General features: G+C 39.3%; 1 protein-coding gene across 1 annotated transcript in view; it reads right to left on the bottom strand.

The window, feature by feature from the left end:
- The window catches only part of CACHD1 (cache domain containing 1), a 226,490-nt gene that overhangs the window by 36,228 nt on the left and 162,990 nt on the right, over window positions 1-27,272 (bottom strand). Inside the window, exons 5-12 of the mRNA XM_012442790.3 lie at window positions 26,992-27,118; window positions 23,671-23,815; window positions 22,170-22,386; window positions 15,162-15,311; window positions 9,847-10,080; window positions 5,250-5,399; window positions 3,392-3,515; window positions 2,476-2,593 (exon numbers count right to left, since the gene is read on the bottom strand). Coding sequence (XP_012298213.2) covers window positions 2,476-2,593; window positions 3,392-3,515; window positions 5,250-5,399; window positions 9,847-10,080; window positions 15,162-15,311; window positions 22,170-22,386; window positions 23,671-23,815; window positions 26,992-27,118 — 1,265 coding nt within the window. The remainder of the gene's footprint in view (window positions 1-2,475; window positions 2,594-3,391; window positions 3,516-5,249; window positions 5,400-9,846; window positions 10,081-15,161; window positions 15,312-22,169; window positions 22,387-23,670; window positions 23,816-26,991; window positions 27,119-27,272) is intronic.

The following is a 27,272-nucleotide window of genomic DNA, read 5'->3' as shown; positions in this document are numbered from 1 at the left end:
AAAATAGTCTCTGCATTAAAAGGAACTACATTTCTAGAAGGGCTATCTATGGCTTGGGAGTGGGTTTTTTTTTCACTGATTATAACATGGGATCCATGTTTTGAAGTGAAGCAGGCCCGTGTAACATGGGAACATGTGAATACCTTCTAGTAGTCAACACTTCTTTCTGTCATAGCAAGTAGCCTCCCAAAATGCTAAAAAATGCACTTGGGTTACACAGTGACAAAGTAATCTCTTAATGCGCTAACATAATCTCTCAAGTTATATTTAAATTGATTCAGTGAAATAATCCCTCAATATCTGCTATATCTATGGATGCTAAGCAGTTTAGCCAATTATTCTCAGGATAAGCTAACTCTATTTGGATTATATTAGGAGAAACCATTTTATTTTTTAGGACAAGATGAGTATCTACCTTCCTCCCCAACAAAGTAACTCAAGAGACCTTAAAAATATTTACCCTTATTACTAGTTAACCAGCCTAGCCTTTTTTTTTAAATTCCCCAGTCTCATTATTTATTACGTACTTAAGTTTTCACTTATAGTGATCTGCTCAACAATTTTAGAACTCTGAGAAAGCTAACACTGCTACCTGAAGTGACTACATGATTACTACATCCAATTTGCCTACAGAGAATAGCAGAATTTAGTAGCATCATTGAAAAAAACATGCTAACATTGGAGCTCTTTACTGTAACAAGAAAGTCACACAAATGTCTACCTTTCCTCCTTTCCCTTTTAATGCCAACAACCATGCAGATAGATACTTTCCCAGGATGTAATTGAGTTGATTTCAATTAGGATATGCTGGAGGTAAACAATCTAATTTCAAATACAAAAGTTTGTTTTCTAATTGAGAATTTTGGTGGCTGGCTCACCCTTTCTGATATGAAAATTCAGTAATTTATCTTTAAAAATGAAATAAATATAAGGGCAGATGGTGCTATCATTCTAAAAAAAATTCTGAAAATGAGTTGGCTAAGAGAATTTCAAAATAGGCTTTGACCTTCCTCAAATCTGTATTACCAAACAATAAACTACCAGTAGAATTAGGCTTGTAAACTAAGTTTCTCAAATAGTTTCATTTATTATTTTGTTTGCTTCATTTGTATTTTAGTAACTGCTATTGCCATAATGATACTTTAAGAACCAAACAAGAAGGTTGGAAGAGACTCCTGCCTAAAGGCATTCTGGCTACTCCCAATTCCTCTTTCCTGATCCAACTGATACAGGCACAGACACTAAATCGAGTTGCTGTTTGACTGTCTGCATCTGCCACTAGGCTGGATACTCTATGAAGGCAGAGAGAGTATCAATCTTCTTTATCCTTCTTAGTACACAGAAAATGTTCAATAAGTAGTTTGTAAACGGATGATTAAATGGATCTATTTGGAGTGAACAGATTAAACATCAGATTTTTCCATCTAAGAAAAATCTCATGTATGACTGTATTTTATGTTCAGTGATTAAAATTTGATAATAAAAATAAAAGTCTACTCTCCTTTTGGTCATGTATAGTATTTGGGGTCCTTCAGTAGCATTGCTATGCTATGCTGGGAAGGAAGAGGAGAGAAAAGAAACACAGGTAATGTGAACAGTGTGTGTTAGATCCTCTTTCTCTAGGATTCTTTGAAGCCTGGTGTCTGAATGAATCTGGTAAGAGAAAGCAGAAATGAGTGCCACAAGTTATGATCGAACTATCCATCTGCTTGTGTTGAACATGAATAATCCAATTTCTAATCCAAAATTGTCTTTTCCTTAGAGAATATTGGAGGGTATTTATGCTTTCATGTCTCCTTTTAAATTCCCAACCTCTACAATCTGAGTTGAACTGAAAAAAACCAACTGGATGTAATCTAAATGTGCATTAATAGGGTAGTGTTTAAAGAAATTTGGGTCATCTATACAATGCAATACTATATAGCCATTAAAGGCACGTGTGAATGTATAGACACACACAAATATATATACGCCTGTCTGTATATACACATTTTCTGGAAATTGATCTAAGTGACTACTTATGGGGAATGGGAAGTCAAAGGAAGGAAGGAAGTGGATAGTTTTGGTGCTATCACGGCTCACTGCAGCTTCAACCTCTCAGGCTTAAGCAATCCTCTTACCTCCTGAGTAGCTGGGAATACCAGCATGTGCCACTGGCTAATTTTTACATTTTTTATAGAGATGAGATTTTTTTGTCATGTTGTCCAGGCTGGGGATAGTTTACTTTCTACTTTATGTCCCTTTATATGGTTTGACAAATTCGTCATGAACAATGACCAGTTTTATAAACAAAAAAGGAAAAATAATTATACACATCCGTGGAATGTCTTCTTTCCGCAATCACTTTAAAAACTGATTAGACACATTATGACACATTTTCAGACTCAAGTGCCACCCTCTGCCCGAGAATTCCCACATGAAGAAGAGCACTGTACCCTGCAGCTCTTCAAGCAAAAACAACTTCCTCTCACTCACCATCTTCCAGGCATAGCTAACATTGTAGGCTTCCTTTCCAGTTTCTCTCAGCTTGTTTATGTGCCAAGACAGGGATGAGTTCACAGGGACTGCGATAATCTGGCTGCCCAGAGGGAGGCTGTGTTGGCAAATAGAATTAAATATTTCAGGCAAAAGATAAAATTAAGCACTTAATTAAAGGCAAGGAAGAAGCTGTGAGTCAATGGCCACCTCCTGATTTTGAATAGCAATGAAACTCATCAGTTTTGAAAGAGATAATATGAGATTTTCAATTCCATAAAAGCATTATGTCAGCTCTGCATTAAAAACATTCCTTACTCTCCATTCCTGCTCCCAAACTCTAATTCTTTCCAGAGACTAACTTGTCTCAAATCACTCAGTCATTAATTTTCAACCAATGAGCACAAAAACCCATTCCTCTACAGGTTACCATCTGCCAAAATAATGTATCACAGTTGGAAAAAATCCAATCTGTTTTTTATTTTAAGAAAAAACAATGTATAAGATTGTGCTGTCAACTTGGAATGGACACTACTTTGCCAGGCTATGCTTTTGGCAAGTGCAATAAAGCTGGTCCTCAACTTAGCCTTTTATTTTGCCAACATTTTTCAATTTGGTATCATTGGAACTTTTTTTTGAAAATGAGATGAAATATATCTGATTTTACAGTGAAAGTCAATGTGAACATAGAATTTGACTTACAAGACATTATTCTCAAATAATAGCTCCAAGAGACCTTATCTGTGATACAAAGTAAGCAAAATCATGGGTGCTATTCTTATGAAAACATTACTGAGAATACTTTCGATAACATTAAAATAATTTGTTTTATATTCTAGAGTAAATACTCATATGTAGCCTTGATGGGTCCCATTCTCAGAGAAAAACAATCCTATGACCCTCACCTTTTCCTTACCTTAGGATATTTTGCCGAACTAATTCAAATTTTGGAATATTTTCATAATGTATGATGTCGGTATGAAGTGGGGCCTCTGATAATAAATATGGCCTGGTAAGAGATGGGTGCATAAGTGTATATCCTGCAATAAGAAAACAAAATGCATGCTAATAAGAAACATGTTGTAGGAAGTTCTGAATCACTGTTTTGAAATATGGGGTACTCTGGGCTGGCTGCCCAATACTCAACTTCTCATTGTGCAACTCACCAGTCCAATAAAAACTGAACCTGTTTTATATGTGCTTACATAAAACTCTCGAAGCGTGGAAAGATGTCTTAAATTATCAAACATCTGTTTAATCAAGAATATTTTGGAGGTATTCATTGTTTTTTGTCTCATAAAACATTCTAATCTACCACATAAATCTTAATGCCAGTAAATCTAAGATAACAATTTAGTTAAAAAAAAAAAGATCCAAAGGATAACATTTTTTTTAAAACTTTTTTTACCTTCAGGGGTACATGTGCAGGTTTGTTATATAGGTAAACTTGTGTCATGGGGGTTTGTCGTACAGATTATTTTGTTACCCAGGTACTAGGCATAGTACCCAATAGTTATTTATTTTTGCTTCTTTCCCTCCTCCCACTTTCCACCCTTAGGTAGGCCTCAGTGCCTGTTGTCCTCCTCTTTGTGTCCATGTTTCTCATCATTTAGCTCCCACTTATAAGAGAGAACACGCAGTATTTGGTTCTCTGTTCCTGAGTTAGTTTGCTAAGGATAATGACCTCTAGCCTTATCCATGTTCCTGCAAAGGATATGATCTCATTCTTTTTTTTTCTTTTGAGATGAAGTCTCGTTGTTGTCACCAGGCTGGAGTGAAATGGTACAATCTCGGCTGACTGCAAACTTTGTCTCCCGAGTTCCAGCAATTCTGCTGCCTCAGCCTCCTGAGAAGCTGAGATTACTGGTGCCTACCACCAAGCCTGGCTAATTTTTATACTCTTACTAGACACAGGGTTTCACCATATTGGCCAGGCTTATCTCGAACTCCTGACCTCAGGTGATCCACCCACCTCAGCCTTCCAAAGTGCTGAGATTACGGGCATAAGCCACTACGCCCAACCAATCTTATTCTTTTTATATAGCTGCATAGTATTCCATATGTACCACATTTTCTTTATCCAGTCTACCACTGAGGGGCATTTAGGATGATTTCATGTCTTGGCTATTGTGAATAACACTGCAATGAACATACACGTGTCTTTATGATAGAATGATTTATATTTCTTTGGGTATACACATATCCAGTAATGGGACTGCTGGGTCGAATGGTAATTCTATTTTCATCTCTTTGAGGAATCATCACACTACTTTCCACAATGGCTGACCTAATTTACAACAACAGTGTTCAAGTGTCCCCTTTCCTTTGCAACCTCACCAACATTTGTTATTTTTTGACTTTTTAATAATAGCCATTCCGACAGGTGTAGGATGATATCTCATTGTGGTTTTGATTTGCATTTCTCTAATGATCAGGGATATTCAGATTTTTTTCATATTCTTGTTGGCTACATTATATCTTCTTTTGAAAAGTATCTGTTCGTGTCAAAGGATGACATTCTATGTGTCATTCAATCCTTGAGTCTAATTTCCTGACGTTATAAATAACTGTTTCCTACTCCTCAAAGAACATAGAAACACATGTGTAATTTGGAGATTTACTCTGCCATCTTTATGGTGTTCTACTACAAATGAGCAATCTTAGTCACAATGCTTTTCTTTATACTATCATTTCCCTATTTTGTTTGCAGAACATCTATACCTTTCTTTAGGTTTCTAAAAAAGCATTCTCAGGATGAACATTTAGCAGATTACCTTTGTCATCTATGAGAAAAGTATAAGAAGCCAAAGAGTCTTGGTAATATGTCACGTCTTCAAGAATGTAAGCCAGATTCACATCCACACCTACAATTCCCAGAAGCAGGTTTCCAAAATAACAGGGTTTACTCACAGTCATGATTAAACCTATGGGTTAAAAACAAAATAAATCTAAACAATAGCAGAGAAGCAACTGGACAAAGACTGGAACTGTGCTCCGGTGAATCATGAAGGCTTCTATCAGCTGTCTCAGTTTTGTTTGGAAAAGTTTCCCATGTGATCCAGTAATCAAGCACTGCCTTTGCAGACAGCCTAATAAATGAGTTTGAGTGGGAGGGAAAGAGCGTCCTTTGGCAGCTCACATATCGAGCAGTTAATTTAAGTGAAGGCAATTTCTACGTTTTCCACTACTTTTTCACCTAAAAAGACAAGACAAGACAATCAGTGCAAAATAGCAGCACTAAATACATTTTTCTATTTCCTCAAGTGGGTAGATTCAGGTGAACTTGAAAGATCAATGGGCAATGAATCTAAAAACTGTAGTTATAGTCCAGCTGTACCCCTTTTGTATCGTACAGGTGACAGCAGACATAATTTCTCTGAGCCTTGGTTCACACATCTGTTTTTTTTTTTTAATTTTAATATTTTGAGATGGGGTCTCACTCTGTCACCCATGTTGGAATGCAGTGGTACAATCATAGCTTACAGTGGTCGAAACGGCCTGGGCTCAAGCAATCCTCCCTCCTGAGCTTCCTAAGTAGCTGGGATTATGTGAATGAGCCACTGTGCCTGGCTCAAACACCTGTTTAAAGGACACAGCATTGACTGCTTTACTGAGGAAATGTCAGATCAAAAGAGACTGTGGATAAAGGAATGCTTAAAAGGTATTATTACTATACCCCATTAATGCATCCTTTAAAAAAATGTGAAGACAAGGGGAAAAAACTTAGAAAGGTACAGTATCTGAACATACGAAACTTCCAGTAGCTGAAGGAGAAATTAAGTTTCAAAGGAATGTATTTCCAGTCATTCAGGCCAGAAGTTCCTACATTTTTTTTTTTTTTTGAGACGGAGTTTCGCTCTTGTTACCCAGGCTGGAGTGCAATGGCGCGATCTCGGCTCACCGCAACCTCCGCCTCCTGGGTTCAGGCATTTCTCCTGCCTCAGCCTCCTGAGTAGCTGGGATTACAGGCATGCGCCACCATGCCCAGCAAATTTTTGTATTTTCAGTAGAGACGGGGTTTTGCCATGTTGACCAGGATGATCTCGATCTCTTGACCTCGTGATCCACCCGCCTCGGCCTCCCAAAGTGCTGGGATTATAGGCGTGAGCCACCGCGCCCGGCCCCTACATTTTTATGTAAGGGGTCAAACAGGAAATATTTCAGGCTTTGTGGGCTACATAGTCTCTAGTGCATATATATTTTTAATAACCTTTTCAAAACACAAAGAACATGTTTAGATAACCAGACTGTTAAAAATAACAACAATAGGATAACTAGGGAAAGGGCAAAGGACACGGGAGGAAAATGCAGAAAGAGAGAGCACAGATGATGGGTCAATGCATGACCCCAAGATCGAGACACCTGGTTTCTCCTCCTGGCTTCCCTGCTGGGTTTGGTAAGTTGTGCCATGCCTTGGAATGAGTCTCTCCATGCATCAGAAGAGGAGGTGAGATAAAATGATCTTTATGATCCCCAACAATTTTACAATCTTATGGCTCTAAAGAAAACTCTAAACAAAAAGATGGATTGTTTATCTTTACCTTGATTTTGTGTTTTCCTGTGCTTGATGTCATGTTCATGTTTGTCAGCCTATCAGAAAGCCATTCTTCTAGAAACACCCAGTAAAGAGATTTAACACTCCTGAAGACTTCTACAAAGAATAAGCTTCTACACAGAGAATAGCATATGATGTCCACTTGAGGTATTATGGAGTTGCTATGGTTGCATAGGCCAACTAAATGCATCACTTGATAAAAAAAAAAAAAGTGGCCACATCACTGAAAAAAGCTTCTGAAAAGTCATGCAACGGGTCTCTATTATAGTTTCAAAGACATTTTTAAGCAGTTCACATTTAGAATGCTATCTATCTGTTTTAAAATGTTTAAAAATAACAGGTATTTAAGAAGGTTTTAGAAATGCATTTTGGAGAAGGTTTTTGCTCAGGTCTCCCAGGATAAATAGGTGGTAAGCAGCAGGAACAGGCTGTGAGGACTAGCATGAAGACAGAGGTCACCATCTGCCCATCACAGTCCCCTGAGCTTTAGTCTAGGATTAAAGCCATTTTCATAGATCAGTAAAGTACAACAGAAATACTCTGTGCCTGGGATGCCTGCTCGCTTCAAATTTCTGTTCTCCTCTGGACAGGTTGAGAACAAAGTCTTAAAAAAGAAACACAATCTTACTTTTCAATTATCAACTGGGACAGAAGACTCTTGATCCCATTATGGCAAATAAAGTATGCTAAGCTCTTGTTATACTGACAAAATCCTCAATCACTTTCTCTACTTTAACCTAAGTCACATAGATTTACTTTTTAAAAAGAACTATGTTCAGTAACTGATATTTTAATCTGTGTAGGTTTTGAATTAGAGCCACGTAAACATGGGTTTCCTTAGACTCAAGCCTCATGTCATGGAGTCAGAGGATGTGTCACTCAGTAATTCTAGGAACTGAAAACACAAAGATGAAAAGACAGACATACTCTAGCAGAGGAATTCAATAGATCTGCAAACCAATCACTGAAATCCACTGCACAGGATTCATAACACAGGTCCCAAGGAATAAAATGTGGATGATATCAGGCAGCAGGTGGTCAAAGTTCTGCATGTGATTTGGTTTAAAGCATTCAGTGTAGCTCTCTGGATTTAGGAGGGAGTCCTACCCTACCTGATACCACTATTGCTAACAGAATTTGGCTATATAATCTTCTGAGTTTGTGAAAACCTGGATTTCTACATCTTCCTTTGTCCCTTTCACAAAGCATTAACAGGAATTACTGATTTATCTTTCTCTTATCAGATTTACAAGCTTACTGAAGGTGGGAGGTGAGCCTCACTCATCACTGCCTGGCAAAATGCTTGGCTGGCACTCAGTAATGTAGGCTACATGCATCAAAGGTAGCTTGCATTCAAGACTTCATATTTTCACTAAAAAGGGAAATAGCCTTATCTAAAAGTGGGAGTTTCTATTCTATATACATCTGTAGGCTCTGCCAGTATAATCGTAGGGATTTAAAAAAAAGTGAGTCTGGGCATGGTGGCCCACATCTGTAATCCCAGCACTTTAGGAGGCCAAGTGGAAAAATTGCTTAAGGCCAGGAGGTTGAGGCTGCAGTGAGCTATGATCACACCACTGCACTCCAGCCTGCGTGAGAGAGAGAGGCCTGGTCTCTTTAAAAATAAAAATAAAAACTGAGGTATACTGGCAGTTGGCTTATTTCTTCCTTATAGAAAGATAATATTCACCTAGTTTCTAGAAAACACCTTCTCTAGAGGCTTGTTACATTTTACACGTTTTTTTTTTAAATCCATATTTATGAGGGTTCCTAGATAACAAAACATAAAAATAATATCTCAAATGGCAATGGTGTGTGTCTGGCTAGTAATTAGCTACTTCTTCAATCTTCTTCTCTGTCAAGAAAGCAGAGAGAAGAGGATATACAGAAAACGGTAAGTAAAAACATAGAGGAGAAAAAGAAAAAGACTGCGCTTTTACAGAAAATATACTGTTAGCCAGGCATTGTTATAGGTGTTTTATTATTACTGCATTTAATCTTCGCCACTGCCTTGAGGGAAATGTTGTATTTTTTGTTATATTTTCCAGATTATATTTTATAGGCCAGGAAATTGAATCCTGAGAAGGTTCAGTACTTTACTCAACATCCTGTTACGGGTAACTTAGGGATGAGAATGATGACGCCGCTGATGTTCGTAATAGTAACAGTGGTAACAACAAAGGTAAAATACATTTAATACATAAAATGAAAACAGTTATTATAACTCAATGGTATGACGGTCATGAATTACTGTTATTTATAATAGCTAAGTAATCCTAGATTAACTAGATAATGACAGGTCATATACGTTATCTAGTTAATCCTAATAATCTGAAAGATTTACTATCCCATTTTATAGGTGACCACGTGGAGAATGAATACCATTAAATAACTTACCAAGGACAACAACTCAAGTGGAAGAACAGAATTTGAAAGCCCATCTGATGCCAGGCCCGTGCTTGTGTGACGATGGCACACTGACTTGTCTCTGAGGCTGAATCCTCAGCACTTCTGAGCTTAATTTCCCATGTGCCATGATACAAAGCTAACCTTTAGTCCTAATTCATGAACTTTTGGATATTCAGGAATCCTCACAAAGCCTCCCCAGAGGATACATCCATTATGTCTACTGTGGCCAGGGTAATAAGGAAGAACCTGGGCTGGGGATTCTGCTGTATAATACAGAGCTATAGGAGAGATGGCGGGGCGGGGGTGGGGGGATGCTAAAAAACCCTATGATCCTGAAGAAGAAGTACCCATTTCTATCTGTCCAATTCTTTTCCCCTTCCTTTAACAGGAAGTTTATTCAAACTCACCATCTCCCATCTCATCAGAGAAGGGGAGGCTGAAGACGGCTTCGTCAATCATCCGGTTGGGAAGGTTTGTATAGAACCTGCCCACTGTGGTCTCCAGGTTGCTCAACTGGTTCAGCACCATCATGCTGCCCTTAATCACAGGCAAGGTCGTCCGGTCTGGCACACCGTACTTCCCTGAGTTCTGTTCAGCTAGATCCCTCAGAAAAGCCAGCTCTTTCAAACCAGTCACCCCATCTAAAATGGAAAGCCAAGAGAAGACCATGGAAAGCAAAATGATAAAAATATCCATACATCTTGCCATTTAGATCAAATGCAGGTATGGACGAGGTCTTGTAACACCAGAGGGGTTTTTGCAGAGACGGTGTGGACTCTGGACACAAATACCAGTTCTTGCTGAGGAAACAAAGCCTGAGGCATGGTCTTTCCTGAAATAGTCAAAAGGGGAAAGGGATTCTTCACAGGGCAATGATGAAAAACACATGCATAAATAAAGGAGTCACATTCAGTAAGAATGTATTCTCCCCAAAAAGTTTAATTATAAAATGAAAATTCATTTTCTGCATTTAATATTTAAAAGCAAAAGTAATAATTCACAAGTCTGCATTTAATTTAATGTAGTAGATGAAACTGTAAGAGTTTTAAAGGATAGAGGTTTATCCTTTCATTCCTGACCTCTTCGCCTATAAAGCCACTTGCCAAAGTCTCATGCAACTAAATGAAAGAATTATGGATTGCATTTACTGATGCCTCCAAATCCTGTTTCTTTAAGCTCATTTTAATTACAAGCATTTTCATGCTTGATATTGTTAGGATAACACTGAATTTGATTTATTTAATATATATATTTTTTACATTTAGAGGGTTTTGAAAACTTTGTACAAGATTTAGGCATACTGGGACATATTGTTCTACAATATCTGTAATCAAGAGCATAAAAATAAATTTAATAAACTTTTTTTTTAGTTTGTTATTGTTGGAACATAGTCAAAAGGATAAGAAACTGCATATGGGCACCATTGTAAATGAATTCAAAATGACTTCAGTCACACTGAGACTCTACCATTGCATTTTAAAAAGGTTTTGTCTCACGTTCTTGAAGATTTCAATAGCAAACCATGAACTATTCAGTCATTAAAAAGAATCTGAAGCTTTCATGGTTCATCTACCACATATGTCTTTAACATTTCTACATAGAGAGTGTACATATTTCTAGCACTGGAAGTCCACTTCTAAAGTCACGGCAGAATAAAATAAATATTAATTTATTCTTCCCGCCCTCACCTTTTTTTTTTGGAGACAGAGTTTCCCTTTGTTACCCAGCTGGAGTGCAGTGGACAATCTTGGCTCACTGCAACCTCCGCCTCCCGGGTTCAAGCAATTCTCATGTCTCAGCCTCCCAAGTAGCTGGGATCACACCCATATACCACCATGCCCGGCTATTTTTGTATTTTTGGTAAAGATGGGGTTTCACCATGTTGGCCAGGTTGGTCTCAAACTACTGGCTTTAAATGATCTGCCCGCCTTGGCCTCCCAAACTGCTGGGATTACAGGCGCAAGTCACCATGCTTGGCTTATGATTTTTTTCTTAAAAGAAACACATTATATTTAAATAAACTTGACTTTTGCTCCAATCATGCAATGCTAAAGGAAAGGAAAAAATACCTGGGCTAAATTAAGTCAGAATCAGATATTGTTCCCTTTGCATAGCACAGAGCTGAGATGGGGGATGAGGGGTACACTCCAGAGTAAAAGATAACACCAAAGATATGATTAATCCCTGACCTTATATCCTTGAGAAGCTCACAGAAGTAAAACAATAAAAGAATAAAACTCGAGCAATAAATAAATTTCCTTTCTTTGTCATGTATTGCTTGACTCTCTCAAAATGTAAAATATAAGTGACAAACAGGAATATCTACTAGGCAAAGAAGAGTTGTGTGGGATGGAAGGTTATGAAGGATTGAGTATGATGTGTTACTCCATCATGAGACATTATGCAGGGGTGGCAGGAAGGTCAGCAGGGTAGCAGATTGGTAAGTATGCTGGGCTGCCTATTATAAACATGGTCATGCTAGAAACTACATTTCCCAGGATCCTCTTTTCCAGCATGCTATTAGGTTAAATGTGCAAAAAGTGAAGGGCTATATTGTGAGATTTGCATGGCAAAGTAAGAAATGGTGAGAGAGAGAAACTGAGGGGCCAGAATGTTTTAGTTTGTCCTACATTCTCTATGTTCAGTTCAACAGCCTTCCATGGACTTCTACACCAAGTCTCCTACGTGGTCTTCCATGTTCCTAGCTTCCAGACCTCCCAGCAGGCCCCAACTTGGTTACTAAACTTTCTGAGATGTCCATCTCGGTTTTTCTCCCACAATTTTCTCCCAGTTTCTCCCACAATTGTGTGCATTCTAATTCTGACAATAAATTCTTTTTTAAATTTAATTTTTAGGGATACATAGTAGGTGTATATATTTACGGTGTACATGCAATGTTTTGATACAGGTGTGCAATGTGTAATAATCACAGCAGAGTAATTGAGGTATTCATCACTTCAATCATTTATCATTTCTTTGTACTATTAGGAACATCAAACTTCCATTGTATTAGTTATTTTAAAATGTATAATAAATTATTGTTGACTATAGTCACCCTGTTATATTATCAAATACTAGATCTTACTCATTCTATCTAACTATATTTTTGTACCCATTAACCATTCCTAATTCTTCCACTTCTCTGGTGCCCTTCCCAGTCTCTGGTAGCCATCAGTCTACTCTCTATCTCCAGGAGTTCAAGTGTTTTATTTATTTATTTATCTATTTATTTATTTATTTATTTATTTATGGAGAGAGAGTCTCACTTTATTGCCCAGGCTGGAGTGCGGTGGTGCCATCTTGGCTCACTGCAACCTCTGCCTCCCATGTTCACACAATTCTTGCGCCTCAGCCTCCTGAGTAGCTGGGAATACAGGCATGTGCCACCACACTCAGCTAATTTCTGTATTTTAGGAGAGATGGGGTTTCACCATGTTGGCCAGGCTGGTCTTGAACTCCTGACCTGGGGTGATCCACCTGCCTCAGCCTCCCAAAGTGCTGGGATTACAGGCATGAGCCACTGCGCTTGGCTCAAGTGTTTTAATTTTTAGCTGACAATAAATTCTTTATTCCAAGATTCTCTTAGCCATTCTGCTTTCCTATTTGTAAGTAAGGTAAATGTGTCTACACTAGTGAAGCACACTTAGAAATAGCATTCTGAGAAAGAGAGAAAATCAGCAGTGAGAATGTGTGGCTGGCTATATTAAAGGAAGAAAGAGAAGAGAAAAGGATGATGAGATGGAAGTGACTAGAGATTGTAAAGTATGTAATTACTGGAACACAGAAAGTGTGTAAGAGACTCTGGTTGAAGAATTTAAGACCAGTGAAGGAATGGGTAACAGCAAGGAAGTAAGGAAGCATCTGCCTGGACAGACCTTCAAATCTAATGGAAAAGAAGTGATCCCTTCCTTTTGGGTCTCCTTACTCCTCCACTATTGCATTTCATTCATCCACCATGTCTACCTATCTTCCTCACTGGGTCATAAACACCTTGCAGACAGAAACTTTGTATAATACAGAAACCTCAGTACCCTATGTTGTACATGGTAGGTGGTCAGTAAATTTTATTTTCCTCCCTTCCTCCTTTTCTCCCTCCCATCCTACCTCTCATGAATGAAAGGAGCCAATACAAAGGAGAAAAGAACAACAGGCGATCAGAGATGACACTGATGGGTATGTGCCCAGGCATCCTCACCCACCCCAGCTGCGTTCAGTCCTGTGGTAGGCACTCAGAATGCAAAGAAAACTAAGATGTAGTTCATGCCTGAGAAGCTCACGTTCTTGTGGAAAGTGGAGGGAGAAGAAAGAGAGGACAGTATGTGAGCACCTTACTACAGTATAATGGGAGACATGCTTATCAGAATTCGGTACAAGGTGCCAGGAGACAGAGAGGACTGAACAGAGATCCGGCCCTGGTTGGCAGAGCTCTACCTCTGAGACAGGAAACCATATGAGCTTTCATACACTCCTTCAACGGGCTTTGAGGACCCGTTCTTTACCAGGTACTACGTTAAGAACTTTAAACACAATCATATTTTGCTTATTTATTATAACAACCCTATGCAGTAGATTTTACTTTTTCTTTTCATAGATAAAACTCCAGCCTAAAGAGATTAAGTAACTTATCACAAGCCACATGACTAGTAAATGTGGACAGCAGCCAACGACCACTAGACATCGGAGCCTGTGTTTCACCCTGGCCAAAATGTAGACTCCTGAACCCCTTCTAAGAGGGTCTGAATAAGAATCTGAGAGCAATGCCTAGAAATCTGCATTTTAAAGCCATTCCACAAGTAATCCTTAGCACATCAGAATATGAGAACCACTGACCTAAAACCACATGGTTTTGCATGGAAATTTCACAGTTGACAAGAGAAACAACAGACAGTAGGTGGGAAAGGCTGCTCCATCAAGACATGGCCTCTTAAACACAAGAGAGGATGGCCACTTTGAATACTGAGGGCAAGGGGCCTGATGATGTCATGAGAGAAAAGCAACGTATTAATAGCCGGAGAGATATGATACGGCATAGAGGCTAGAAAACTGTGCTGCACTCAGACTAGAGGACAGGTTGAATAGCAGAAGGGAAAAGATGAAGAAGTAGCTTGAATTTGCCAATTTACTAAACCCTTTTACATTCTGTCATTCAACAGCGGCACAATCCATTTTAATGAGTGTTTACTGTACATTAAGGCTAATCCTCAGAACAACACTGCAAAGTTGATAATGCTTATCTCCATTTCACAGCTAAGGAAGCAGAGGTGGAGAAGGTGGCAGAAGAGGCTTCAGGTGGTGATTCTGCAGGAAAATGTAATATTCACAGATTGGTTGTACAGAAGAATCTAGGTCAGTGCTTTGCTTCTTGCAGCTTAAACCAATGAGATAAGTTAAAACCTTAGATAATCCTAGAACATGAAGGAGAACTGAAAAAAGAAAGGTGTGTGTGTGGGGCGTGGGGCAGGGTGCTGTATAAAATCCTCTGCAAGACCACATAAGTGGAGAAGAGGTTTGGAAAGAAGCAGTTAGCTGGAGAGATGAAGAGAAAGGAACCTTCTAACATGCCCTGAATACCAGTATCAGGTAGGGAAACAGCTGCCTGGTTGCCTTTTCCCATAGCCTTCATCCAAGCACACTGTTACGATTCTTTCTCTTCTTCTTTTTAAAGCAGCATACACTTAGAGGGATCTTTGATCTGAAAGGAAAATCTCGAAACACTACCTACCGTTCATGAGGGCATAGGTGAGAATCATTACGGAGTTGTTTAGAAAACTATTTTCTTCATTGATGACTCGGAGAGTTGCCTTTTTATCTTCTTCTGAAGAGTCCTTTGATGTAATGCCAGCTGACAGGTAAATGATGACCATGTCTGTATCTAAACAAAAACACATCAACTGAATGCTCTGTTTGGAATATGGCTAAAGGCAGCAGTTTAGTTTCCTGTCCATTTCCTTGGACTTCCCCACCTCGAGTACCCACCTAGCTCACTGTTTCTAGTCCCTCCCATTTGATGTTGTGGCTTTCATCCTCCTGCTTCTGACTTTCTTCCATCCCACCCTTTCTGGACAATGAAATCTCATTCATGCAGCATCAGATAAAGAGATGGTCCTAATATATTTACCAGATAAAAGGAGGTGATTTCCTTTAGGCACCCATGGTTATAGTAATTTAAGCCAATCCAAATGGAAATCTCTCCTGCCTTCTGAAACAGATGATGCAGAACGTGACTTATCCTTTCCTCCGTGATGCAGGATCACCATCATGAATGCTTGTTTCTTGAGGACTAGGCTTTAAAACGATGATGCTTTCAGGGCTCTTCTGGCATATAATATTATTTGTTCCTATACTAAATATCTCTAGGAAATTTTCATTTAAAAATCTCATCAGTAGAGCAGTAAAATATGGACTTAGAAGCCAGTTGCCTGTGTTCAAAGCCCAGGTCTGCTACTTATAAGCTGTGTCTGGGTAATTGAGGCAAATTTCTCAACCTCTCTACACCTAATTTTCTTTGTCTACAAAATGGGAGTAATGACAGGGCTGACTTAATAGTGTTGCTGTGAAGAATAACTGGTTATTTTAAGTAAAGACTATCAGCAAAAAGGTGATGACAAAAAGAGGGTAAAAGAGAAAAAAGAAACTAAAACACACACACACACACAATGAAAACAAAAACTGTGCCTTTGGATTGAAGTAGCACCCTTGAGTTAGAATCAAAATTATTCTCCAAATAGGGCTGAGAGGTAGAAAAACTGAGAGTTAATTTTGGCCCAGTAGAACTTCTGTCAAGTGGACTGACTGAAAAAAATAAAAGGTGAAGAATTTCCTACAATTAGAGATAAATAAGCAGAGGCTGAATTACCACAATAAAAAGAGGGGAGTCAGAGCTGGAGTTTTACATCCTCTTTCAATTCTTTGGTTTAACACACATATATATAGGGTGTGCGTGTGTGTATGTGTGTGTGTGTGTGTGTGTGTATTTTAAGACTGAGTCTTGCTCTGTCACCCAGGCTGGAGTGCAGTGGTGCAATCTCAGCTTACTGCAACCTCCCCCTCCAGGGTTAAAGCAATTCTCATGCCTCAGACTACCAAGTAGCTGGGACTACAGGCACACACCACCATGCCCAGCTAATTTTTTGTATTTTTAGTAGAGATGGAGTTTCACCGTTGCTCAGGCTGGTCTTGAACTCCTGACCTCAAGTGATCTACCCACCTTGTCCTCAAGGTATCCTACATATTTTTAGGACATCCTACATATTTGTCTTTTTACTGAGAAATAAATATTTATATAATATGTTATACACTTATTCTTTCAGGTTTCTGTTACTGTTTTTTAGATGAAGTTGCTCTGTAGTGACTGTGGCAGGCAACCTCGAACTTGGTCCCTTAGTGATTCCATCTCCTGATATTCATGCATCTCCTGGGGTAGGTGCCTCCCTTGAGTGTGGCTTGATTTAGTGACTCACTTATAATGACTAGAATGCAGCAGAGGTGATGGGACATCAAGACCAAGACTGGGTTACAAAAAGCTTGTGGCTTCTGCAGGGGGTGGGCTTTCTCACTCTGAAGAAAGCCAGCTGGCAGGTTTTAAACAGTTCCATGGAGAGGCATGGAACAGAGGCCCTCAGAACTGAATATCCTGACAGCAAAAGTGTGAATGAGATTGGAATTAGCTATTTCCCTAGTTGAACTTTGAGATGACAGCAGCTCATCAATAGGTTGACTACAATCTCAAGAAACTCGTTGGGTCAGAGGCACCCAGCTACTCTGTGCCTAGATTCCTGATGTACAGAAACTATGAGACAATAAATATGTATTAAGCCACAGAGTGTTGGCATAATTTGTTACAGAGCAATAGATAATGAATACATTATCTATTGCTTGATAGATAGTGTATCTATCTATCTTAACAAATTATCCTAATGGTGAAGACACAAAGCTTGAATTTCCTTCAGTTTATAAATTTCCATTTTAGATTTAAGTATTCTTTATTATACAGAACTGAACAGTTAACTTATATTGTATGAATGCCATCAATAACTGAACTCAGTTTAACAAAATTTGACTCTTAAGAAATAAGTGCATTCAAAGTTCCTCTTATTTACTCCTAATACTTAATACTAATTTTGATACTTGAACATTCTCTAGTGAACATTAACTACACATTTAAATTTTACTATTATCAGGGATTAGGAAGTGAATGCTGATGCAAAAAGAAAATCCACACGTTTTAGGAGTATTTCTATCGTAAATTAGATGTCAACAAACCAGATGTCAATGTTTTTTCAAAGTTGTATATACAGTTTGGTAAATTATTTTATAAGGACCCTAAACAGCTCATTTAAACTTCAGACTGAAAAATACAAAAACTGCTTGAGTCCCTAGTTGGGGGGAATATAGATATAGATATTGATATTGATATTGATATTGATATTGATATAGATAGATACAGCATGAGGATGATCTATGATATGAGGCAAACCATCTCCTCATGGCAAAAGTACATGTGTGATAAATTCCTGGACACACTTAGGCTGACCTAAAAGAGGACCCTAGTCTCTAAGTTTTCTCACTTAGCCTTATGATTCTGCATAAAATACACTGTCATTTAGACCTGTTTTTAGGGCAAAGGTCCATGTTTGGAAAGCCAGAAGGCTTGCAGCCCTTGACCTCCTTCGGTAGCCAAGCACATTTTCTTTCCATTCCAACATAAAATGTACACTCTGTAATTATCCTTCCTGGCTCTGCCCAGCCCCTGACTCCATTCCCACCTTATCCTCAAGAAAATTGAGTTATTTTTCATTCTTATCATATCTGTCGAATTTGGTTTGATTTGTTTTTTAATGCATTGAATATTCCCTTTCTAGTCACCCTGTTAGAGCAATTTTAGGGGCGAGTAATTATAGGGTCTTGGGGTAGAACACAGATGCAGCATGTAACTGGAAGAAAATATAATAGCTCTCCATTTGGTGAGTCTCTCTATACCTGGCATGTCTTGGGGTCAATATCAAAAAGGGAATAGCAACTCAAATTTGGGCTTTGCCCATACCATTAGATGTCCACTCTTAACCATCTTTAGTTGAAGTTCATTATGATCCTCAATTAATCAGCTCCATAACAAATTCAAAACAAACTACTCCAAAATGTTAATGCTGTCAGTTAAAGATCTACCACAAGACTGAAGAAAGGGTCAGCATTGGACAAATTTTTTAGACCTTCTGATTGGTACAAGGCAAATTAGTATCAAGCAACAATGATTTATAACATGTAGCTTCTTTTTATATGGCTACCAACGTGGGCATATACTTTACTTTCATGTGCAGACTAATCCTTACAACAATTGTCAAGAGTAGGTCTTATTTATTTGAATAACCTTGTACATGGCACCTAAAACAGCACCAGATACACAGTAGGCATTATAGAATTATCTGTAGAGTGAAGATAAATAGTGACGTATAGAGTTTACACCAGAATAAACTTCTAGGAAGTGTATACAGACCACTCGATATACACTGCTGCCTAGGCCTTGGCCATCTTTGGGCTTGAGGTCAACTTAGGACATCTTGGGTATCTGATCTAGTTTAGTTGGAGCTAGAAGTCTTATAGGAAACTGAATGTCATAATAATCACAGTGAATATGCATTGGATATTTATGATGGAATCCTAGATATTAGCACCCCTCCATTTACAGATAAAGAATCCAGGTCTGGAGAAATAAAACACTATAGACAAATTCACAAGATTAGAAAAATTTCAGAGTAGAACACTGGTTGAAATCCATAACCCACATACTTAACTCCTGTGCTACATTGCCTGAGAGTACCCAGGGACCATTCCTTAACAAACTGGACAATGCTCATTCCTAAAGCCTTTCTTTATTCAAACTAATCTAGGTTATTTTTTCTCTAAAATGTCAGTAAAAGCTATAACCTAGAGGCCAGTGAGCTAAGTAAGCCTTAGAAACACCTTCCTTGGCTTAAAAAGGGCTCCTCTAAGTATTTAGAAAACTGTGTCTTCAAAATTTGTCCAAGTCTTTAACGGTCAATCTTCTTGCCATGTTTTTGTTTGCCAGTATTTAGAAAAACAAACACAGAAACATCCAGAGGAGAAATGCTTCCCATTAAACCAGCCTTCTGCTAATGTGCAATGCAGGAATGTCTGTGAGAAGAGATTTAATGAGGTCTCTATTCACAGTTTTAAAACTGGAACAAATGTCAACATTTGAAAATCAAGGGACTTCATATAAAAATCCAGATTTCTGGCTTCTCTTGAAACAGAAGATCTGGCAGCACTGGGCAGACATTCCTGTTAAATGGACTGAACAGAGGAGCAGCTGCCCTCTGGATGGTGCATGTGTCTGTGTGATCATATTCTCCAACTCATCCTCATTACCTTCCCCCAGCTCACTTGACTCCCATTCACTGCCTGGCCACTGTGGGCATCTGAGTTTGCAACTGCTAGTCTAACATTTCTCTCCATCATTTGCAAAGTATAATAATCAAAATTAGACTTTAAAGAAGGTTTGATGACAGAAGAATCCAGTAGAAAGAAAACTTCTAGTGAGGAATGCTGACAGGTGGGTGGCATTGACAAACAGGCCAATCTGCCTTGAGTACTTAAGATCAGTCTTGTTGATTGACCTAACTGAACCAAGAGCAACTTTACACTCAGCCACCCCATAACATTGGCCTGTGGATAGCTAATGCTTGCCAAAGTTGGTAGGCCAAATTCTAAGATAATCTAAATAAGCAACATTCTGTATACGTTGAATGTGGGCATAACCTGTAACTTGCTTCTAACAAGAGGAATATGGCAAGTAATGAGCCATTACTCCTGTGATTATACTAAGTATCCTTGCAAAGATAGATGGAAGCTTGCTGAGGCCCCTGATAAATTCACTTTGAGTCAATCACAAGGGAGAGTAACCTGATTAAATCAAAAGGGAAAGTCGGGCTGATCTAATCAGATGAGCTTGTTAAAAGAGGGCCCAAGCCTTCTCTGATACCATGGATTTGAAGAGATGCTCTTCTATTGGCCTTGAAGAAGTAAATGAAATGAGTTTTACAGTTGCAAGGAAATGAACTCTGCCAACAAACATGTGAGCTCAGAAGAGGACTCTGAATGAACCTTAAGACTCTGAATGAACTGTAGTCCTGCTGACACTTTGATGGCAGCGTTGTGAGACCCTAAACAGAAGACTCAGCTAAGCTGCACCTGGACTCCTGACCCACAAATCTATGAGATAACAAATGAATATTGTGTTAAACTGCTAAGTTTGTGGTAATTTGTTATGCTGAAACAAAAAACTAACATACCAAGTACCATCAGTAGTTATAGTAGCTTCCTTCTTTTGAGGATCCTTTGTGTGCTAGGAACTATGCTTTGCATTAACCAGTGCGTAGTTTAAATAGATATAATGAAGGGCTTGGAGATGTATTTTTAAAATTTATCTCAATAAGATACATTAATGTTTTGAAACAAAGAAAAAAACTACACACAGATTTTTGAATATAAAAGGGAAAATGAAATAGAGTCCTTTCATTAGTTTCAAAGCATGAGCCCCATTTCAAATATCATTTCCTTTTCTTTAGCATGCATTCTAATTCCAGATTTTCTTTAGTACATAAAAATTAAATTAGAGGCTGGGTGTGGTGGCTCATGCCTGTAATCTCGGCACTTTGAGATGCTGAGGCAGGCAGATCACAAAGTGAGGAGTTCGAGATCAGCCTGGTCAACATGGTGAAACCCTGTTTCTACTAAAAATACAAAAATTAGCCAGGCATGGTGGCACACACTTGTAATCCCAGCTACTCAGGAGGCTGAGGCAGGAGAATTGCTTGAACCTGGGAGGCAGAGGTTGCAGTGAGCGGAGATCGCACCATTGTACTTCAGCCTGAGTGACAGAGCGAGACTCCGTCTCAAAAAAAAAAAAAAACAGAAACAAAATTAAATTAGAGTGTGTTTGTACATTTGAAGGGCTATGCTCATCTAAACGACAGCTGGTTAGAAGGAAGGATCCAGGCAAGAATTCCTGCTGTCTCTTCTTGTCCACATGTGCACAAGCAGACTTCCACTCCAAGTCAAAGAGGAAGCAAAACTGACAATTAGCATTAGAAAGGATGTGGAGATTCCCTTGGGAAATAAGTGGGAACATGATCTAAATAAAGGAGCAGGAAGGAGGCTCTGAGAGTCAAGAAATTGTACAGACCAACCATCTTTGATTTGAAAAGATGAGAAAAATTCAGTAATATCCTAGTATGAGATGATCATGAAGACAACACGTGATAATTTTATCCCAAATCAATTTTTTAAAAAAAATCCTTTTATGCTGGGCGCAGTGGTTCATGCTTGTAATTCCAGCACTTCGGGAAGCCAAGGCAGGTGGATTGCTCGAGCTCAGAAGTTTGAGATCAGACAGGTCTCAGCCAATGAAACCCTGTCTTTACCAAAAATACAAAAGTTAGCTGGGCATGGTGGCATATGCCTGTGGTCCCAGCTACTTGGGAGGCTGAGGTGGGAAGATCGCTGGAGCCCAGGAAGTTAAGGCTACAGTGAGCTGAGCCATGATCAAACCACTGCATTCCAGCCTGGATGACAGAGCAAACCCCTGTCTCAAGGTAAATAAATAAATAAATAAATAAAATCTCTAAACATCATTGTTTGATCAATTTAGAATATATTCTTATTGCCACCTTCATCTGGTATGCTTTTAAGTCCTCTGAGAGCATGCACTCACTTGCTTGAAACTTTGTGTTATTGTTTGTGCTTCGAATCAGCTGAAATGCCTTTTGGAATCCCACTGCATGCTGGGTAGGACTGTCTGAAGACTTCACGCTGCTAACAAAGGTAGACATTTTCCTTTTTGTCTCACTGGTGGCTGGAGACAAGAAGGTCTTATAGCACTGGTCTAGTGAGCAAGTCCGGACGGTATCTGCCACAGTTAACACAGAAATCTGGAGGAAAGAAAAAATAAAAAGACAAACTTGTTATCCTACCATTTAAAGGTTTATTTATTTATGTAACAGAAGAGCCCAAGGAGTGAGAAGGCCTACAGAACAGATTTTGAGCATTTCAAAATAAATGCCTGGAGCCATCAATCTATCAAATTTGAAAAGGATCTGTAAGGATTGGTAAAGTGGGGAAATCTCTAGAGTTTGCTTTTTGTCCCAAGATGAAGTAGTAGTATTATGTTCGCATGTAACATTAAACACAAACACACACACACACACACACACACACAATTTTATGCAGAGAAAAGTCATAGCAAGAATGAACTATCCTGGTTTTCAAACTGGAGGTGAAAGTGAGGGTAAGAGGGAGGTGTGTGTGTTTTAAGCCACTAGGTTAGTGAGCAAAACCTCTAGAGTTGGCAGTGTCAAAATGATGAAGCAGAAAATGTCCACAGGCAATAGATTATCATTAGCTGTACCCACACCTCTCTCTCTGAGGTGTCCCAGAGATTAGTAAGCCACTAGCAGCATTCCCTTCTCCCTGACTTCCCATCAATCCTGAGATAAAGTTCAGTTATTCACCAGCATCCAAATCCCCCACCCCTCTCCTCCTCAGCGTAACTTCCAGTGTGCAAGTCATGGCTAATTAGAATCCTTACCATGAGCCATAAAGAAGTATAAGACTAAACTTGGTGGTAGTTACAAAAGAGATTTTTGGATTGGTGGCTGGTTCCTCAAATATTAGAATAAAAACTAAACTATTCTTTTCCCAAAGTCCTTTTAAAGATGGATTAAAAAAATATACAGATGGTCCCTGATATACAATGGCTTGACTTTACGTTGGTATGAAAGCGACAGGCAGGCAGTGAAGGTGTACTATCTTTTCCCAGGCTCTTGATACTCTCTCATGGTGCTGGGCAGTGGTAGCAAGCCGCAGCTCCCAGTCAGCCATGCAATCACAAAGGAAAACCACTGATACAGTATTCTGCAGTATACTGTATTCAATAAATCATATGAGATAGTTAATACTTTATTATGTTATAAAATAGGCTTTGTGTTAGATGATTTACCATAACTGAGGGCTAATCTATGTTTTCTGACCATGTTTAAGGTAGGCTAGTCCAAACTGTGATGTAGCTCAGGTGTATTAATGCATTTTCAACTTATGATGGATTGATGAGGATGAAACCGCATTGTAAGTCAAGGAGGATCTGTATATCACAAAACAATAAAGTACTTTAAAAGAGGCATTGAAGGAGAACCCCATGACACAGGGTTCACGGTCACCTTGTCATGTTCATCGATGGCGCTGAGGATGACCTGAGCCGCGTCCTTGGCAATCTGAAGCTGGGTGTCTGTGACTGAAGCCCCGTGGTCCAGAATCACTACTATGTGTTTTGACTGCGGCCGGACTGTAGAGACGTAGATGGGTCTGGAGGGAGGAGAAGCTCTCTGAGGTCAGTCTTGGTTTAGGTAAAGGGCCTCAACTTAACACAGCTCTTAACACTACAGTGCATGGGCATGTTGGTCTCTGTGTTCTCCCAAGGATGGCACAGAGATGGAGAGATCCACATGGAAGGAAAAATCATACTGGTGCATTGAAAATAATACCTAAGACAACAAAGTGTGTCTGTAGAACAGGGATGGGTAATTTATGCCTTTAAAGATCAAAGCAGATAAGAGAAGTTTTTCAGCAGCAAACCCTTTTGGAGGTTGGCTTTTTCAGCACCACTAACATCCTGCTTTTCTTTCTCTCTTGTTTTTTTCCAGAGAAAAGCAGGAGTTTGTGATCTTTAATCCAATGCTTTCTGCACAACTCAAAACTTCTAGTAGTTAAAATCTACATGTATATTATGCACAGCCTCTGTTTGGTATTGCCCAGTGTACCTGTTTTGCTAAAGGATGTGGAAGTAGCAGCCTCTTGGGCTGAGAGACCAGCCAAGGAGAAAAAGTTCCCCTCACCAGGGTTGATTCTCCTCTGCAGATTTGCAGAGTGGGGCTTGGCTAGAAGTGAGGCAGCCTATAAACCGTAAGCATGCTGAGCAGCTTTGAATGGCAAGTTTGGTTTCTCTCTTCTCATACAAAGGCTCCTGCTAAGAGGCCCCTTTCCTTTCTGGACTGAAACAATTCACATAGGTCAGCCACCAAAAGGCCCCTTATCTGAGTATTTAAAACCATGCCATCAAAATTTGTCCAAGTCTGTGATAGCCACTCTTCTTGCCAGGTTTTTGTTTGCCCACATTAAAAAAAGGGGGGGTGGGGGCAGACACAAAGGAGGAATGCCTCCTATCAAAGCAGCCTTCTGCTAATGTGCGGTGCAGGAAGGTTTGTGAGAAGAGGTTTAATGAGGTCTCTATTCACAGTTTTAAAGCTGGAACAAATTAGACAGAGTTTAAGAAAGCAAATCAGCCTCAAGAGAATTCTCTCTTTTTACTGACACCCCTAAAACACTAGATTTTCCTGTGAAATGTTAGATGCCAGCTGAATCACAAAAGCCTGGGCACAAATTAAGAAATGGAGGCAAAGTCCCAAAAAACCTCAAAATCTGGCCAAATTTACACTAGTTGTTCTCAAGCCCAAAGTCCTGCAGCAATTACTAAAGTACCACTATATTTTCACTAGTCAATACCACTGAGCCACTAGGGAAATGGGATAAAAAGAATCCAGGAGAGGTGGCTACAGAAATGAAACAGAAAACAGAAAAGAAGGAAAATCTGATCATCTCAACACTGACAAGTAGGTCAACTATTTAACTTCTAAGATCCTCTAAGCTAGGTGGATGGATTTTCTTTAAAATGACACACTTTCTTTGTTCAAATTCAATTCACATAAATGAAACTTGGGATATGTGCTGGCATTGTCACATTAAGTTGTTAAACGCTGCTTTAGTGGGATATATAAATAGTAACGTTAAATGTACAAACTGGGGGGCAGTCCTCATCATGACTGGTATCCACCAGTTCCTTTCTTGTGTTGCTATGTCCTGAAATCCACTCCATACTTCCAATGGATGTAGAGAACTTACAAAGGTATAAGAAGAAAGCAGTTAGGACAAGATATGAAAATAGCAATCTATGAGGAGAGAAATGTGGATTATTTAGCCAAGGGAAAAGAGGTTCAAGGGCTAATTAGTGCAGATTTAAGGTAGAGATACGTGAAAATTTTCCAAATTGCCTTGTGTAGGGTGATGCTGATTTTTGACAAGGTTTTGCTTTCTCTTTTAAATTTTCTTTCACCAGTGCTTCATTAAAATCAGCATGTCATCTAGCCTATCTCTTCTTAGAAGCAAATGAGAATTAGATAGTTCATGGTAGCCTTTGTGTTTGTGAGAATCCATGGTCATGACTTCCGGTCTGGTCTCCAAGACACCCAAGTTTTCATCAGAATATGTGGGGAGGGGAAGGAAGAAACCAAATACACAATAAAAATATCTTAGGATGGCCGGGCACAGTGGCTCATGCCTGTAATCCCAGCACTTTCGGGAGGCTGAGGCAGGCGGATCACCTGAGGTCAGAAGTTTGAGACCAGCCTGGCCAACATGGCAAAACCCCATCTCTACTAAAAGTACAAAAATTAGCTGGGCGTGGTGGCGCGCCTGTAATCCCAGCTACTCAGGAGGCTGAGACAGGAGAATCGCTTGAACCTGGGAGGTGGAGGTTGCTGTGAGCCAAGATCACCCCATTGCACTCCAGCCTGGGCAAAAAGAGCAAAAAACTCTGTCTCAGGGAAAAGAGAGAGAGAGAGGCAGAGAGAGAGAGAGAGACAGTGTGTGTGTGTGTGTGTGTGTGTGTGTGTGTGTGTGTGTGTGTGTATGTATCTCTTAGAAAAAGCACAGGTGAAGTATCTTCCTTGGGGAAAAATTCTAGATACAATTTAAAGTAAAGATGAAGTTAAAGTAATTGTGTAGACTCCAGAAAACGGTATGAAAAGTGGGCACCCTGCACTAGAGGTCCAGATGTTCTGGCATCGAACATCTGACACCGCAAACAGGAGACCGTCGGGATTAAATGGGAAAGTGTATTTGCTTTGGGGGTTCTATAATAAATGAGTCTTGTCATACAAAGTATCTCACCATTATTGCCCTTCTGGCTACATGGTAGAACCTCAAGTCATGTCTGTGTGTGAGAAAAGCAGAATGTTAGGGATCTTTAATCCAATGCTTTCTGCACACCTCAAAACTTCTAGTAGTTAAAAGCTGCATGTAAATTTCATCCAGTATGGCCAAGCATGTCACCATGGAAAGGGGAGTTGAGTATCACAAACTCTACTCTGAGATATGTTCTATGGCTGCACTATAGAGAAGATACCATCACTTACATTTCAAAAAAGAAATCTGAAACTCTAAACATTCCAGGTGCTTCACACAATCTGACTTCACTAGTAAAGTGAAATTTTTTATATGGCACATTAGATAGCTATAGAAAAGCTCTGGGTTTTATAATTTACCCTTCCCTGGCATTTCATAATGGTGAATTCACTTCAGAACAATTGCAGATTTCTGAATCCACAGCTTAGAGGCAGAGCCATAAGCAGAAATGAGAAGTTTTATCTTTCATGTAGATCACTCTGAAGCAATAATTAAAAACTTTAGCATGCAAGTCAACATACCTACTACGGTGTTCATAGCTGCCCTTACACCGGAACTTGTGTGCTGGGAAAACAGTGAAAATTCCTTCTTCTGAACTGAAATATTGCCACTTAATTCCAGGGTTGGATTTCAGGTTGTCTGCAAGAACTAAAGGGGTGAGGAAAATGAAATATAACCGCCAAATCCACAGGTGCATGCAGGCACCCCTCCTCAGGCATCTGTTCTGCATAAACTGCTTGTAGTATGAAGAAATCCCACTAGATACAGGGTTATAAATTTCCTATGAAGCATTTTCTTTCTG

This window comes from Aotus nancymaae, unplaced genomic scaffold, assembly GCF_030222135.1.
Source record: "Aotus nancymaae isolate 86718 unplaced genomic scaffold, 86718_ANA_hifiasm-v0.15.2.pri h1tg000007l, whole genome shotgun sequence".
In the NCBI taxonomy this organism is placed as follows: domain Eukaryota; kingdom Metazoa; phylum Chordata; class Mammalia; order Primates; family Aotidae; genus Aotus; species Aotus nancymaae.
Note: the sequence above shows the minus strand (reverse complement) of the source record. Positions and strands in the feature narration are given on the sequence as shown.